We start from the raw sequence: 18568 nt of genomic DNA on the forward strand, positions 1-18568 counted from the left end.
GTTTCTCCAGATAAGACCTGGTATAACTTTACAGTCAAGCCACATGCAGAATGAAAGAAGCAACTGCATTTGGTCAGTTAATTGCAATTAACACACATCATTTCATGGAACCTTTCATTATAAAGATTTATGTTGCATTCTTTAACACCTGCTGTAAATTACATCAGCCTATAGACTGGCTTTCATATCTGCAGTTCATATCTGCACACCACAGAATCAACCAACCACCGAGTCCACCAACCTGTCTTAGGTCAGCAGATAGCTGAGTCTGCCTGTGTCATCCCTCTATCTCAGCACTCTTGATTTAACTGTCTCTAATTTTTCTGTCACCATTTACAGCAACTTCATTCTAAAAGAGACGCCTACTACAAGACAAAATACTTCAGTGATTATAACCTTGCTCCACTTTCCCATCCAGGGACAGAGCTGTTTTCAAGATGAGCAGCCACGCCGTGGAGAACCTTGCCATGAGAAGAGCGCAGGTGACAGTGCAAGTCACAGACAGATAGGGAGAAAAGGAGGATGGACTTACACTGTAATAAGTTCTTGAGATCTACATGTATCCTGTAGTGGCTCATCTCATTTCAACTTCTCTTTAGTTTTGTCCATATTTTTTCTAGATATGGATTTTTGTGTTGTTACTGCAAAGAGAAGGGTGTTACAGTACAGTTACTGTGCAGTGTCCCTGCAAATTAATGAGAAAGTAATGTACAGACCTCGTGTTCATTTACTGGTAATGACACATTCAGATTCTCTGTGTGAGGCAGACAGCACCAAAGGAATTGCAGACAAATGCTCTTTATGTCCAAGACTAGTGCTGTCTCTGGAAACAAACTACATATAGCTAGCTGAGTTGTTGCCTGCCATGGAGACAACACTTGAAACTACTTCCTCTCAGTTACTCACCACAGCAGGAGGATGAAACACCACAGAGTGTGACAACAATAACACAATTTGTGTGACAAAAATCCCCAAATTGTTACATCTATTAACAGCAACAAACTTCATGCTACTTTACTGTCTTTCTTACATTTCTTGTTCCCAAAAATCTGGAGTCTCCTTCAGACTTCACTTGTGTTGATTCATAGCTTTTCACATGATGAGCTTTTTTCAGGTCTCATACAATAAAGTAAAATTTATTATGTCCTGCAGAAGAGAAGGGTGGGCTCCCTCACGTGTGCAGCTTTCTCTTGCACTTTTGTCCTGGCAGCTCAAAGGCATGCTGTTGATATCTCTGTTGGAAATACAATTACTCTAGACACTATACAGTTTTTTTTGGGTTTTTTGTTTTGGTTTTTTTTTTAATGTAGTTTCTCTTTTTACTTCTGTACGGAGTCTGGCTGGGATGGAGTTCATTTTCTTTGTAGCAGCCCATATGATGCAGTGTTTCACACTTTTATAACTAAAACAGTGTTGATAACAGACCAGTATTTTGGCTATTGCTGAGTAGTGTTTGCTGAACATCCAGGTTTTCTCTTTTTCTCCACTCTTCCCCCTCAGTGAGTAGGTTGTAGGTGCCCAAGAAACTGGGAGGTGGCAAAACCAGGACAGCTGAGACAGAGTGATGAAAGGGGTATCCCATGCCACATATGCTATGCTCAGCAATAAAAGCTCAGCAAAGAAGCAGGAAAAAGATGTTCTGACCTTGCTGAGGACCTCAGCATTACTGGCATTGAATCAGCATGGGAGATAGGACATTGTGGCCTGTGGTTTAAGGAGCTGGTTTTCACTCTTGAATTTTCACAGGATTTTGTGTAGTCATTTCCTGAATGACAGCTCTTCCATTGCACAGGGACCATGAGGAAAAACTGTTCCCCTGGGAAGGAAAGCCACAGCTACAGGTGGCAATGCAATGAACATGCTTTTGCCTGGAACAGATGAATATAAAGGTGTCCCTCAGTCTTGGACACGACTTAAATGAAAATTGCCACATATTGTCGTGCATGGACTATACACAGTTATAAGAACTTATGGTTTTGTTAATTGTAAAGACTGCAGGGATTTTGCTGCACAGTATATATAAAAAATTAGGCAGAAATTCATCTAGGAACATGTATTCACTGAAATTAAACAAAATAAATGGTAGTTGAGGTTGCTGTGGCATGAGGCATCTTCTCTCTCATGGAAAAAAGAGACTCCACAAGTCCTCCTTCAGTCTAGCAGGTAGTAAATAGCATAGGTCTGTCTGTGCTGAGGCCTCAACCAGTAGCAGGGTGCAGGCAGACTCACCCTGCTTCGCTGCATGTTTCACTACCAGACAAGCTCTTACCTCACCCCCAACAACAGTGTTCATTTTGCAGTGAAACAATAGCTTTTATCAGTCTGACTCTGAGTGTGTGAGGTTAACAAGAGCAGGTGTAGCTGCCTCAAAGGATGCTAGCTATGGGTTTTGAAGTGAATGAATCCCTCCCCAGTCATGTGCCTGAAACCTTCCAGTGCTCTAAGTCAGGCAATGGGCAATAAGCCTGTTGATGCTTATCTACTGAATGTTCTGTGTCCCATGGTGTCACAGAGAATAGCATCCTGCTCCCCTCATGGGGCCAGGCTGGATGGGGCATTGAGCAGTTTGGGCTAGTGGGAGGTGTCCCTGCCCATGGCAGAGGGGGTGGAACTGGATGGTCTTTATGGTTTCTCCCAACCCAAATCATTCTGGTTCTATGATTCCTGGCTCTCTGCTTCTGGGTGGTGGTTGGCAGCAGCAGTACATCAGTGTTAAACTTGAGCACAGTCAGAGACAGCTGCGGTAGTTTCTGCATTGGGGAAGAATGTCTGCAAACTTACAGGTGGGTTTACAAGTTATTGAGGAATGGGCTAAACATAGAACCCATTGGGAATGAAGGCTGGTGAAAAGATGAGGGCTCATCTGGGCACACATTTGTACACAGTGAAGTGAGTGAAATTTATATTCATTCATTTAGACCAATGCCTAATCCTAGAGTTAGTGTTTCATAAATGAGCTTCAAGAGCTTCTGCTTATATGTGATATGACTTTCTCAAAAGTGGACAAGTGTTCTTTGTTAGTTAAAGTGGTTTGTTTTCTTTTCCTGGCATTCAATTATCTGGGAAATTGAAGCAGACATTTGTTATATCTAGGTTTGGTGAGCCAATTTCCTGTAAGCTGGCATTCCATGAATGTTGAAGTTTAATTTCATTCCCTGAATTCCAGAGGTATGAAAGAAGTTCATTAATATAAGCTGATATGAACAAACCACCAAAGAAAGCTTCATTGTTCAGACATTATCAACAGATTTATTTATGATTACCTAGTGGAGACTGTGATGGCACAGTTTATCACACACTGGCTGCATGTTCAATAGCAGAAACACTAATACACTTTTCTACACTGCTCAACTGCTAACAGCATTGTTGAGCAGTGTAGAAAAGACAAAGCAAACTGCAGTCTGTAAGGTGCCTCATCCAAATTCTTACCATGGCTGTGTCCAACTACATTTTTTTTAAAAATTAATTTAATGCTTGCCCCAGAATTTGAACCAGCTCCTGTAAATGTTGTTTAGTTTGATATGGTTGAGTTTTTTGGTCTGTCTTTTTTGTTTTCTGGTTGGTTGTTTGGTTGTTGTTTGCTTGTTGCATGTTACTAATTTTTTCTTAGCATGTGATGTATTGCTGTTTAATAAGCAGACAAAGCAAAGAATTCCCAGGAAAGATAGTGGAAGCAAAAATAACCATCATTTTCTGGGATCATCACATTAGGTTTATATGCAAGCTCAGCAGCAAGCCCCTGAATTTCTGGTGCTGAAAAGAATGACTGACTATGACAGACACAGCAAGGCTACTACTCCTTCATGGTATTTTATGTAAGTCCTATTACACCACAACCATACTTCAGTAACTGCTAACCATGTTTATCTCATATTGCCTATAAACCCCTCACTCAAGGAAAGCTCTCATCAAGGATAATTCAACTTCAGACTGTCTCTTATCTATAAGGGGATTCTCAGGAATAATCCCAGTGCAGTTTAGATCGTGCTGCCTCCCGTCCAACACCAGTCTAAACCTGAGATGGAAGGTTACTGCAGGTTTAATTGTAGAACAACACAAAATATATTCATATACATATTAATATTGGAATATAGAATTACATATTATTTTGCAATATGGAAAGTAATTGTTTACAGAAGTTCAAATTTTGGCCACAGTCTCAGCCATTAATGATGCCTAAAGTCTCTTTCCAATAGGAGCCTTATTCCTCACACCCTGGACTAAAGCTTGCTCAAATCCCATGTATTTTTAGACAACAATTCCCTCACTACAGAATGTAAGATGGCCCAGGACTACTTTTGACCCATGCCCTACAGGGCAAAGGATTCACCGAAAGAAAGTCCTGTGGTAAAGTAATCATATGCTTCTAACCCCACTACCCTGCTTCCCAGCCTTCCTGAAAAACCTCCTGGACACTTCTCTATACATTGGACAGCTATGACATAGGTACATCATAGGAGAGAGCCATAAATGTGACCGTGGAGAAACATGATTTTCTTTCCCGAAAGATTTTTAATTTTTTTTTCCACATTCAAATAAAGTGCTGAGTATCCTGAACTATTCTGTGACTTCTGAAACTTTTGAATTATATTAATTTACATTTTGACAATGGCAAAGCATTTCATTTCACATTTGGGCTTTTAATTTTAAAATTAAATTGGCATTTTAAAAAAGTCTTCCTGAACCATTGTCTCTTAAAAAATGAAAAGAGGATATTCTGACATTTTCCAAACAAGAAAATTAAAGTTAAATTAAAGCTATCAAAAGATTACATTTGTTCTCTGGGAAAAAAATTTCCATTTCAATAAATGGGCTTTTTTCCACATAAAAGTATCCTTTCCCAACTCACTTGCACATTGCTCAAGGCAGTATATCCAGGTGTGACTTTTTTCACTTTTTTTCTGTAGTTGTTTGGAAGGCAGAGGTTATTTATTCTGCAGTCTAAAACTCAACCCGAAAAGAAAAAGCAAGGGTGCCACTACAATAACAGGATGTGAAAGAGTCTTGTATAGACTATTCACTTTGTATTTTTTTGCTTGCTGCTTTCTGAGAGAAGGTGAGAGTCGGTGTGTTAATGTTTTGTCAGAATGGTCCTCAGATCAAACACTCTTCTCTCATCCAACACACTCTCTGACCCAAATATGGAGTCTAATCTTCAGGGACAATTAGACTGTAGGGTTTCACCACTGTAGCGTTCCAAAAAAATAAAACCCAGAGAAAAAAAATCTAAGATCCATAGGTGTTTTTCCTCTATGTCACCAGCCAGTTGGACAGGTCTTTAGTTTGAGTCTTGTGTATGTTGAACTAGCTGGGGAGGGAGGAGCACATTTCATGAACTGTCTATACAAGAATTGCTCTGTGCAATGTAACTCAAAATGCATTTCCTACTCATAAAAATAGGTGGGGTCCATCACTCACTACCATTGTAGACAGTGGGAAATGGTATTTCATTTAGAATCCGTGTATATCTCTATGGAACATCATTTTCTTGATAGGGAAGTGATGACAGAAGAAGGTGCCCTGCTCCTCAGGAGTTGGAGAGGAACTCATTAGTGTAATAGCAGAAGATTATCAATGAGTTAAATCAGCACATATCAGAGCAGGAAAAGAACATTGGAATCAATAGGCATTTTCCTACTGTCTACTGTTGGTTTGTGTTGGGCTCTATGACCTTAGCCAAGAGAGTTTGCCCAGACCAGGGTAATATACTGAGTTAGTATAATGTGCCAGTATTGCAGCAGTGCAAAGAAAGTCATCTTAAAGTAAGATGGAATTGAACACAGGTGACTATGATGCAAGAGATATCTTGAAGCTGTGGGTGTTCCATCGCCATGAGAATGTTTAGGGCAAATTCAAACCCTGGCTTTTAGAACTCAACCAAAATCCAAGCTTGTTTTTAGGCTGTTCCATGGATGACACCATGAGAAGAAAACTTTTCCACAGTATTTCTGAATTGCTGAACTGCAAGCAGATTGACACTTCCAGGCCAAACCAAGTCACTGGGATGAAAGCTGGCAGAAGGTGTGTGCCCTGGAGCAAAGCTGGCTTAATTGCTTATGAAAAAGTGGCCAAAATATACTTCTGCTTCTTCACCACAATCTGCCCTGTAGGCGCAAGAGGATCAACTCCTAAGGTGGCTGTCCTAACTAAGAAAACTGCCAGAGCACCTCCAAGAAAAACACTGACCTCCCAGATGCAGAAAAAAATAGCATGCCGAAAATACCCTTCCAAGCAAAAGGTGAAGCTAAAAATAAACAAATCCCAGGAGGCTGGGCATTCTCCACACAAGTCTGCCCAACTCACTTGGTGGTTACCTACACCTGACTTCTGCAACTATTAGCTAACCATACAGATATTTCCTCCGATAAGGACCAGAGGCCTACATCCATGTCTGTTTGGAACTAGCTCAGTTCACAAGTCACAACATATTATATATGTGAAAAAAAACTGAGGCCAAATAGTGGCTGTAGCATGTTTTTGCTAATGCCAGGAAAACCTGTGAAAAGACAAAAGTCGTAATTCCCAAATGTATTCCATCTCCCTGAAGGATTCATGAAAATTTCATTGTAAATCCTCCAGGACAAAAAAACATTGAGAAGTAGCTATGTGTGTTGCTACAGTTTAAGGACAATATGCAGTCACAGTTAATGTGGATTATTTTTGGGTTATTTGTGTTCCTACAGCTATGAACTATAAATGGTAGAGCCATGCTTCTGGTTAACTGAGGCAAGTGGAAGGTGGAGGAGAGAGGGTATGAGAATCAGCCTGTGAAAAACAAAGTGGGATGTGTCAGAACTCATCTGTGAAGGACTCTCAGTTATAACATACCTGGCAGAGATTGTCATTCATGCAGGTGAATGTCCTGCCTTCTTGTTTCCAAACCCAATGTGTGCCCTTTATGTCAAAAATCCATTTATTATTATACTATAAAATAACACCTGAAAAAAAACCTCATCTTGGTAAAACAAGAGTCAGACATGGGCTCGCAAAAAGTGCTGCAAAATCTTCAGTAGGCTCACCCCTGTGCACAGCTCTAGAGACTGCATTGCATATATTCCTCATGTATCACACATTGTGCAGGACCATGTGCCAAATTATTCCAAAGTCAAAATATTTCCTGCAAGTAGAGTCAAGTGTGGTTAATGAATGAAGCAAGGAGCAAGCAGTATGATAACAAAATTGTTCCTTATTTAGTTCACAATTAGGAGGGATTACTTATCCACAGGATTCTGTGATTCAGTGATGGGTTATTGAATAGCAAACAGTGATTTAAGGCTAAAAGCTGTGAGCAAAGCATTCTGATTTATTACAGAAACAAAAATAATGTCAGCATTTTGACTGGAGAACAGGGATCTTTTGTTAAAGGAATTCTTGGGAATAAAAACAATGGTCCTTTGCAAAACATTGCTATCATATCCAGTTTCTCAGCCAAACTGAAAACATTAGCAACATTTATTTTATTTATGACGTTTAATTGAGAAAAAATCAACATGGATCTATTTTGATCAGCATAAGGTAGCACAAACTGAAATTCCTAGTGAAACGCACAGAAAATATATTAACTATTTCTGTAGTTGAAAGCAGTGTTATGAAGCAGTTAAGGGAAAACAACACAATTTTATCTTCATGCCACCTGATGTCAAACTGATTACATCTTCATAACTAAATTGATAAACTGAAGTATGTGTATGATAAATACCAGCAATGCTTCTTGCTCTTTCTTTGAAAGATGCCCTGCAACTTGAGTGGTGATTTGTTGATTGTCTGAGACCCTGGAAACAGAAAAAGGAATTAAAAAATGTTGCAATTTTGTACTTAGGTGTAAGAAAAGGCTAAACCAGCATGCTATAAAAGCCTATTTGTTGCTACAGGAATTTGAAGGGCATGAGGAGATAACTGGGTATCACAGTCAGTGGGCAGGTAATGAACTGAGCTCTACAAGAGAAGAGTTTCAGTGATTTGGAAAAATTCACCTCACTGGAAGTGTTGAATGCCAGGTTGGATGGGGCTTTGAGCAGCTGGTCTAGTGGAAAGTGTCCCTGCCCATGGCAGGGGAGCTGGAACTGCATGATCTTTGACGTCCTTTCCAACCCAAACTCTTCGATGGTTTTCTGACAGGCAGTCTGTGAGGAAGGAATTTGAAAGCAACATCTGATAAATTATTAATCCCTCTAAGTATCAAGTGCCATCCAAAGAACCTTACAGATGGAGAGATTCACTGACCAGAAATATTTTTACACTACTGGAACAATAAAATCAGTAGTGGGAAAGATTATTTCAAAAACAAAGCAACACAGAGGAAAGACTGCTGGAGGAAGAAGAAAGATTCAGAAGATCCAGATCTTTGACCCAGAATAATTACTAGGATGGAATAAATATTACATTTTATTTTCAAATACATGAATCAGGGTTTATATATTATGATCATATAATTTTTGAACAACTTTAGTTGGAAGGAACATCCAGAGCTGTGATTGTTCTCTCAACTCCTGCTCAGGTTTTGGTCTAATGTCCAGCTCATGCTAAAGCTTGGTACATGCTGGGAAATTCTGGTCCAAAAAATCCAAACAAACGGAAAACATTAATCACTTCCACACATTTTTTGATGATTAACTTAGGAAATAAATAGCCCATGGAGATTTATTTTAGTCAGCATAAGGCAGCACTGAACTGTATATTTAGGAGTTTCATAACATAGTTATTAATTGTAGTCACTTTCACAACAAATTGCATAAAAACTAGAGAAAGCGTGATGAGTACCATGAAAGAAACATTTTGGTGAGAAATATTGTGGGTATCTGTTTTAATGTTGAATACACAAAAAGGGCGTGACTGCATGTTCTTCAGTCTTCATTTCATTCAGGTAATGTTATTGCAATCTATGCACCAGTTGATGAGTCAAAGAAATTTCAGCCCTACAGATCCATTCATTCACTTTCACAAGTTAGATCTTCCTAACAGTTGTGACCTGCCAAGAAAATGCCTTGAGCTACATATGTACAGTGCAGCCTTCTGCATGTAAGAATCACCTCTTATCTAGGATGAGATTACCCTCCTCATCTTTGATTTGGAGTCATCCAGTGGAGTACTTGGTTTCCTGTCTGCCATTGCAGAACACAGTTTTCACGGTGCCATCCAGGTACTCCCTCTTCCTGAACTGTGCAGTGTGAATCTCCCTTTGGCCACCACTGAATGCCACTAGTTTATCTCTGTTCCTGAAAGAAGTAGAAATTAATGAAGTGATGAGAAAACGCTGTCTTTTATTAACTTGTCTCACAGAGATGTCAAATATAACTAAATGAAATAAGAAAATAATGTAAAGTGGAAAACCTCAGGATTTACATGGAATGGCATTGGAAATCTGGTCTCACAAAAAAACTTCAGTATGTAATGTAATAGCTAATGGATGGTGAGATCTGAATTTTACATTACTTCATACAGGGATCTCAAGGCATTTTGCAGGCAGAAAATCCATTTTACAGCAGTATCCTTCCTCTTCCTCTGAAGAGACGTGTAAGAGTCCAAAGCTGTTCTTCTCATTTTGCATGGAGGAATTGAGAGACAATACAGATTCACAGAATATGACTAGGAGGAGACCCATAAAGACTCTCAAGTCCAATACTTCAGTGAATAACCCTTTCAGGGATCAAAACCCACAGCCTTGGTTTTAATGGCACCATGCTGTAACAAACTGAGATAATCTCAGTCCTTGCCCAATATTAGACAGGGAGCCAAACACCTCTCAGAAGCCCTGATCCTGAGTCCTTTAGTAGCCACATTGCTAACACTGACAACTGGTGATCTCCCAGCTACTCTGGCCAGTGTAAAGTTACATGGAACTAAATGAGGAATGTTTCGCAGTCATTTTGCTAGTGATGAACTGTCACCTATCATTCAAGGCAGAAGTGAATTTTCAGTGCCACATTCTTGAAAAATCCTTGTTATTTTACAAATCCTTTTTCTCTTCATCTGGAAATTTCCCAGCTATGCAAAATCCAACCACAGTTCTAAATGTCAGTGTTGTTGTACCTGTGTCCAAAGTGTGGTCCCTGTTAGTTACACAGGACTTGCTTTTCTACTTTTACTACTGTGCCATCTGGAAAAAGGTTTCCTTCAGTCTATCACTGTAGAAGCATTTCACTGTTTGATTAGGGAACACAATTTCTTGTGTGCCATCAGGATAATGTTTTTTCTGTAGAAAAAAAAGATGTAAAAAGTCTGTCTAGTGTTCTTTCAGGTTGCCTTACACAAAGCTAGGTCAGGATTTTTTTTTTTTGGACATTGTAGTGAGGATGTAAATTATATCTACAACACTGGTAAAAGAAATTAAAGAATCACATAATCAGATAATCAGAAGTGGAAGAACTACATTTACATTCCATTATTACATTTGTTTTGTAGGAAGAAACTGAGAAGTGATGGAATATATTGAAAGTAAAATGCAAAGACAATGTGAAATGGCAAGAAAACATCCAATCTGCTGCAGTCATAATAGAAATAAATCTATACATACAGTTCACATTATGAGGTCTTGCATACCTATCTGATTATCAGGGAACTGCAGCACCTCCAGGCCATCTGGATAAGCAGTGTGAGTTTTCTGTATATCTGCATAATAATAAATCTGGAAGGAGAGTGAGATGATAGCAGCATATTCACAATATTTGCATAAGCAGATTCAACAACAATGTGCTCAAAAGTAAGCTATCTTTAAAAGTAATTTCAAGGTTATATTCTGCATCTGTCATTGATAAAAGTAGCTATGTTCACATTGCTGTTCCTTCCTCTCATCCACCCTTATGGTTGTGTCCAGATGATGCTACTTGCACTTCTACATTGTGCAGGAGAACAGTGTGCAAATGAAAGTCATCCTCTCAACTCTATGGTCTCATCCATGCACTATTAATTTTAAAAAATCCTATTGTTGCAAAGGTCTCACTAATTTCCACTTTACCCCACATTGTTATTAGCTATTTTTATTTACATAATGCCAACATGGAAGAAACCTCCATGCTACATACTCTACAAATGTATAAAAACCAGTCCTTGCTTCAGATGACAACCCGTGCCCCTTTTGTTCAGTCTCCTGCTCTGCCAGCTACACATTTGTTCCTTCTTTGACTGTTACCTTCATGCCTTTCCACTTTTATCTTCATAGATGAAGCAGTTTCACTGCTCAGGGTTGTTAAACTAACACCCTTCCTCATCTGTTTCTCTCAGAATTGATAGAACAAGCTAAATTATAGAACCTTGCTGGAAAATCAGTTAATAATTTTATTTTCCTGAAAGGAAATGGAAAGTTACCCACTACTCTCTGATCTGGCATGATCTTCTTTACATCTCTATTGGAAAAGCTGATCATTGTCATCCTTTCATCAGCACCAATCTCCTTTTTAGTACCAATGTGGAAAGTGAGGATTTGGTGTCTGTCAGAAAGCACCTCTTCTACCTTCAAACACACAGAGCATCCAATGAAGTCAAAGGAAATGAGCATCACCTCACTGCCTTCCAATTAAATTGGACCTTGAAGAAAGTCATGTTACATCTTTGTATTTCAAAGGTTAGCTCTGCGGAACAGGCATTATTTTTGCCTCGTTTTTGTGTAAAAGAGGCCAAAAGAAATTTTCTTTTCACAAGATTAACTTAGTTGTAGCACATGTTCCAAGTTCCCATCCCATTACTTTGTTTTAATGTTAAGCAAAATAAAGTGCACAGTCCTGCAGCAATATGGAAGACAGTCAGGTTTCTTCATGACCAAATTTAGTGAATTACTGACCAGACTCAATTAATATATGCTTGTACATCTTCCACACAGGTCACTTGAGAGATGCCTGTTCTGAACTGTGTGAATCAAAATGATTGAACTGGATGAATTAATGGAGATAGCTGATGTGGTAGGTTAAGAACCATTTCTTTCCAAGTAATCCTGTATGGACCTTCAGTACTACAGAATTAATTTTGGCTGCATGCACAGACCTAAAAATTTGCTTGAGACTTCTTATTGACAGCAGGCAATAATGTCATTAATATGCTCTTCTATGAAAAAGTCACTAGTCAGAGAAGACGTCACCCAGCATAACCTATAGTTAATAATTTTTCCTGGTGTTACTGTAGCAGTTGTTTCTGTTCAGGAATATATCAAATACCATAATATAATTCTTTCATAACATTCAAAGAAGAAGCAACCAGAAGATGCACTACAACTTTGTCATATTGTTCCAGTCTAATCAGAATTTTCACAAAAAAGGGAATATCTCCCAACCAAAAAAAAGCAGCTATTTTCTCTTACCTTTCCATCACTATACTCTATTTTTTCCTGCACCTCTTCCCCATGCTTTCTCCTTTATTGATGTAACTTTGACCTTCTAGATAATATTAATTTTGCAGGTTATATTATGAAAACTTCAAAGTCAGTGTTATATAAACAGAAATGTTTTAAAAATATGTTCACTTACTGAAAACAACTGTGCAAAAAATTTATTTCACACACAGAGGAAAGATTCCCTTCTTTCTGGTATTGCCATGTATTTGCAATGATTTTTTTTAAAATTTGTAACTAGAAATGTTGCAGATTAATTCCAGTTTTCTTTCATTTGTAAAGCAAAAGATAGCAAAACAGAAGTCCAAAAATGAGGTGATAAAAATGCATTCTGGCAAAATTATGCTGTACAAAATGGAGAGAATAAACACGGGAACAGAGCAGAACTATCTCTCTGAGTATTGGCTACTGATTTACGAAGAAGGGTATTTGTATTAGCTAGAGTCACTCTTCCAAAACAAATTACATGGCTCTTAGATGTTAGGTGGTGCTATCTATGTAACTAAAGGCTATTCTGGATGTTACAATTCCAGTTTACCATTACCATTAACGCTCTTTGCAGTCTGGCAGTGTAAAGGAGCCTTAAGTCAAGTGACATCTGGCACACAGCATCCAGGACAGTTACAAGCTGATGTTAATTACAATTTAAAGATGTGATGAATTTTGAATTATGGGACCTGAAGGAATAGGGAAAACTGCTCCCCACAGGACAATGATATGTTTCACTAAATAACTATAAACACCACGCTTAAAGTAGTCAAATCTATCTCTAAAGCTGTGTCTACTGCATGACATAGGAAGTGGGAACAGAATACTTTCTTTTTCTTGTTTTATTTCTCCTCACAGATGGAAAGAACACAGTTGCTGCTCATGTAAGAACTGGAATTTTAAATAGCTCAAACCTTTACTTCAGCATCTAGAAAAGCAGAACGGTCTGTAGATACTTTGTTGTCATATGCAGTTATGCCATCTCTCTTGTGGGATCACAAAAGCCACTTTATTCTGAGCTCTTAGCAATTTTTCTGTCTTTTTAATAGCTTCTTCTTCCTGAGAAAAAATGAAAATGTTAAATAACAACATAGATCTATTAATGTTCAACAGTTGTGCAGAACTATATTGACAAAGGAATCTAGCCTATTATTTGAAAACCATTGCAATATTTTTTCAAAGACTGCACTTACATGAGGAGTAAAGGTGAAAAGATAAAACCAGGAGAGTATTGTTGCCAAATGAATGGGAGTTAGCATGCTGTTTATGAAAACTAAGACCACACATTCACTGTAATTCTATTTTATGTTTCTTCGTTGTTCTTGCAGGTTGCAAAGCTGCAAGTGTCTTTCCTGTAGTTTTGTGAGGGGAAGGTGTCTTCTGAGCTATATGAAATGGGCAAAGGTGTCTCTGTAAGAAAAATCAAAGAAAAAGGTGTCATTGAAAGCACATGAAAATTGCTCAATAACAACACCTACCTCAAGCTTTTTAAAGATTCTAGCTCTCAGAGTCTTGCAATACATTGCTTCTTACGCTGATAATGTTTGCCAACACCTTGTCCATCCTCCCAAAGGTGACCCATGGATGACTTCCTGTCATGACCCCATGTTTGTCTCATCGCTATGGTCTTTGACAATTGGGATTTTGGTCTGGCCCTTCGCTCCACACCCAGCCTGACCTCCTCCCTGGCTGGGGCTGTGGGATAGGCAGAGCCCTGCTGGACTCCATGAGCTGCCCCTGGTTCTCCAAGCCCCTGGCCTTGCCACTGGGAACTACTGGCCCATGCAGTGCCCCAATACTTGTAATCACCCCTGAATTTTTTCTGAGACAATGGGGGCAGGTTTCAAAGCATACACTCGCACTCTGCCTGCAGGTGTCTAAATAGCTCAGTGTATGAACAGCCTCTTAGATAATTACTGACAAACAAATCTGCAGTTCCAGGGAAAGAGAGCCAAGCAGCAGCCATGTGGGGATCAGGATCCCAATACAGATTCTGAATGATATCATAAAAAGAAAATAAAGGCAGTTTAAATAGACCTTGCTGCTGGCTTACTTAGGTTCAAAAAGTGTCAGTCATCCCTGATTAAGGGTCCTCCTGCCAACTGGTGTTATGCTTCTGGAACAGTTAGATGTTTCCTCTTCTTGATGTTTCTTGGTCACTAATCTTAAAGGATCAGCTTTTTTGCACAGAGCTATTTATGTCCTAAAAGGTGTAAATACATTTGTGTTAAGTTAATATAAACATCTTCAAATAGCATTAAAAAAATCTTCCTACAACTGATGCATTATTAAGTGATTAAAAGTTTAGAAAAGTGTTTAATTATGTGTGTGGATGTATCCACAAAGACACACTCAAGCACACACACACGCATTTTATACATAACTCTGCATTTGGGTCTTGTTTTGCTTCCCACATTCTCTGTGCTTGGCCAAAAATGCAAGTCAAGTCTAATCCAAGGGGCAGAGTGCGAGGCCAACAGCTGCTGAAAGGTTCTCATCCCCCAGTCCCACCACCCTGCCAGCTCTCTCTAGGTTATCACAACTGAGCTGAGTCCAGTAAAATATATTGCAAAACAGTTCATTTTTACTTGGTGCATGTCCAACCTTTCTATGTTTTGATCTCATACATCTCCACCAATAAAGACTGACACAAGACTTGTAGGACCCTAAGGGATGTGTGAGTCACAGAAGGGAAATGAGATGCAAAACTTTTCAACCAAAATATAGCAGTTATTTTGACTGGAAAGATCAAGGACACTCAAAAATACTTCCCCAATTTTTCATGCAGACCTTAGAGCAGAGCACAGAGAAAACAAAAAATATTCCTGCATGACCACTGTGAGATACTTGGGATTTACACAATGACTCTCAAGTTCTTGCAGCTCCCAAGTACATGATGGTAAGAAACAAAGAAACAATCCAAAAAAAAGTTGGAAATGGCATCAGTAACTCTGATTTTGAAATGTTTCACACACTGAAGGGTGGCTGTTTGAGAAGATGCGTGTAAGCTATTAATGGAAAGAATATATTTGCCATCAGCTCAATTTACTCACATCCGTGAGCTATTGCTCAAGGGACATGGGACTAGCAAAACACAGACAGAAAAACTGCACTCCTCCTTCTCTGATAACAATGGTCAATGTTTGATAGCTGTAAAATTTACTCCATGTGATCAGTGAAATTTAGGGTATCTGCTGCTGCTGTGGTTGGTGATGCCTTATTTATATTAATAAATGACATTACAATTTAATGTATGCTTACAAGGAAGAAGCCAAGAAAGCAATCCTATTGCAACACCAGAAAACTGCAGGATTTTAAAAGGCTAAATTTTTCCTCCAAGCATAAAACAGTTTTCAGGAGGAGAAAGTCAACTAATTACCTCTTTCAGACAAGGTTGCTAGAAAGTACATAAACGAATAGAATTCATTGTTAAAAATAATATAATTTTTATATTACATTTGGTGATATTTTCTGCCAGCAGATTATGTGGATATGGTTGGGTTCTTCAAACATAATCAGGTTTTCAAATAAAAGTGGAAGGGCAAACTGTCAAAATATGCCTGAGACTTCAGCTTGAGACAAAAGGTATAGAACTGAGGACCTTTAAGACCATTTCTGATGAAGAGATATTAGCTCAGAAATTGCAGAGAGATAGAAAGAAAGAGCACACAATCCATCATTTCATTGCCAAATATCTCAAGATTGAAACTGCCAAATAATTTAAAAGAATTTGAAAAGCCATTGGAGCAGTTTCACATCAGCTCAAACCAATTTCAGGCCAGATTGCTGGGGTCTCACTCCTTTTCTTCTTCCATGTGTTTCCAGTCCCACCTTTATGAGGCATCAGCAGCTACAGAGGGGAATTAACCTGGTTCATTGAGTAGAATCAGGCAGAGATGAACTCTTTTGCTGCTGCCTGGTTAGTTTTGAGCCAGCTAGCTCACCATCTTCAGAAACTGCCAATAGGGCCACAGCAGCTCAAATATTCATCAGCTTCAGAGAGACAAAAACATGTGGAACCATTTGTTTTCCTTGTAGTTTATTATAGAAAGAATGTTGCAATTCAAGCTTTTAAAAACCTTACATAAGAATTATAAATAGAAGATACTTTATGGCTAGATGTAGTCAGAGAAAGTAGCACTGTTTCCATGAAATTATGAGATGTATCAGCCAATTCAGCTGCGGAGCATCCATGCAGAACAATTCTTGTTACACATGCCATTGTAAAAGCCGGGTTTATTTTTTATGCATTGCATACACTATCATACCTATTTTTAAAGTTATAATGTCAAAGGAATCCAGACAGGCTTACATTAATCACATGCAGTCTCTGGTTTCATTCAGAGGAATGTCAGTCTAAGAGACCATTTCAAAATTCAGACACAGCATCACTGTATCCCAGGCAACCACTACAGCTTTGCTCTGCACTTTTTAAGAAACTCAAATAATAAGCATTTGGACTAATCACACATGATTGTGTTCTTGATAAAGATTATTTCAATTCCATCACTTTCACAAACAAAGCCATCAAATTATCTCAATTTTTAAAAATTGGTAATATGTGGATGACCAGTAAATGCAGACCCTTGATGTAAAGGGGCCACAGAGTTAGAGGAAGAAGCAATGTCCCAACATGCACAAAGTAGATAGGTTTTTTTTCCCAATCTTCACAGAAAACATAAAAAACAACCACCTTATCAGCTGGTGACAACAAAAGAGGTGTAGTTTAGTAATGAAAATCAACTTCATAAAAGAACATATAGGCAGCTCATTCTACTTCTTCATTATGGAAGTTAGTGAAACATAGTGAAATTGCCATCAGTGACACTGATCCTCCTCTTGGCAAAAGCAGGTACTCTTGAAATACCTCTAGTCCTACAGATCTATGCTATCAGGAAGGCAGTGGAGAACAGGAGGAGGTATTGTTACTGAGTCTGCAGCTAGACCACAGGAATTCTAATATGTTCTCCTGGATCTTCATGCTCAACAATAATCAGTTACATTTTTTAATAAGCTTTTGCCTCCCAGCTGTTAATACCTGCTGTTCTTCATCAAATTGTCCCAGAAATCTCTCACTTGTCAGTACCCTAAAATAAGGATCTCTTATTACCTTCAAATATCACAGTTTGTGTCATGTAGGGTTCACATTCACTCTAACAAATCAAAAATTTGAGAAAAAGCAACAAGTACTCATTAATAAAGCAGTGAAGTTCAAATGCTGTGAAAGTCTGTTCACGTATTCACAGACCTTCCCTACTTGAGGGTTAGTAATTTGTCAGAAGAATGTTCATAGACACGCTCAAAGGTCATCAAAATCCCTTGCAAGATTAGACAGCAAAATCCATTTAAGATTGGAAGTAAGCATATTTGACCTTGTCTGAAGCATTAAGAAATGCTATCAGTATACCTTTCAGTGGAATGCCCCTCCCCTCCTTGCACTTCCAACACTGCCAGGCAAATAAATTCATCTTTTTTCATAGAAATAATGAAAATTTATCCAGAGATGTTGGGCAGGAAAATGGTGACTTGTTCCAGCTAATGAGTTGCATTCAGAAATCAAGTTGTTTTCAGAGTACCTCTGTTAGTAAGCATTAATAATTAATAAATAATAACTATTTTGGCCCATGTGTTTGTTCTTTCATAGTCTGAAAGAGCCACTAATGACATGCAGTTAAAATGGACATTTTTCTTGTCTCACTAAAGCACAACTTGAACTGGACAGTTCCTCACCAGCTAGGTCATATTACAGCACAAATTGAGGTCATCCTTAAAAGTATTATAGGTAAGCAAAATGCATATTTTTCAAATGTGTGCCATCTCTTGGTTATGTTTTTTCTTTTACTTCATAAAATCATGTCTTTTGTATCTTTAACAAAGATACAAACTGATCATTATTCAGACTTGCTTGCCAACTGTTTTTGTGCATATCCTCAAATTCTATTAGATTTGACCAAAAAAAAAATCAGATGGCAATTTGTTCTTGGTTACAGCTGATTAAACTCACCAGTCCAAGCTAGCTCTAACTTACATACCACATAGCTCACTAGAACCATAAAATATTTTAGGTTGCAAAAGACTCTCAGATCATCAGTTCCAACCATTGACACAGAACTGTCAAGTCCACCACTAAACCAAGTCCCAAAGTGCCATATCCACACATTTTTTAAACAGTGCCAAGGATGGTGATTCCACCACTCCTTTGTTCAGCCCATTCCAATGCCTGACACCCCTCTGGTGCTCAAGGTTATCCCATTCACTTAG

General features: G+C 38.5%; 1 protein-coding gene and 1 long non-coding RNA gene across 2 annotated transcripts; one reads left to right on the forward strand and one right to left on the reverse strand.

Annotated features, from left to right (window-relative positions):
• Positions 1-2468: 2468 nt before the first annotated feature.
• Positions 2469-7632, forward strand: LOC135296971 (uncharacterized). The gene is made up of 3 exons (XR_010358969.1): positions 2469-2783; positions 3712-3815; positions 5901-7632. It is a non-coding gene; the product is annotated as an uncharacterized LOC135296971 (long non-coding RNA).
• A 1393-nt stretch (positions 7633-9025) lies between these two features.
• On the reverse strand, positions 9026-18344 carry LOC135297827 (centromere protein J-like). Its single transcript, XM_064415781.1, is given in 7 exon segments — positions 9026-9215; positions 10072-10120; positions 10123-10191; positions 10540-10624; positions 11309-11449; positions 12290-12341; positions 18340-18344. Coding segments are annotated over 7 exon segments (591 nt in total).
• Positions 18345-18568: the final 224 nt, after the last annotated feature.

Source organism: Passer domesticus, chromosome 3 (genome assembly GCF_036417665.1).
Source record: "Passer domesticus isolate bPasDom1 chromosome 3, bPasDom1.hap1, whole genome shotgun sequence".
In the NCBI taxonomy this organism is placed as follows: Eukaryota; Metazoa; Chordata; class Aves; order Passeriformes; family Passeridae; genus Passer; species Passer domesticus.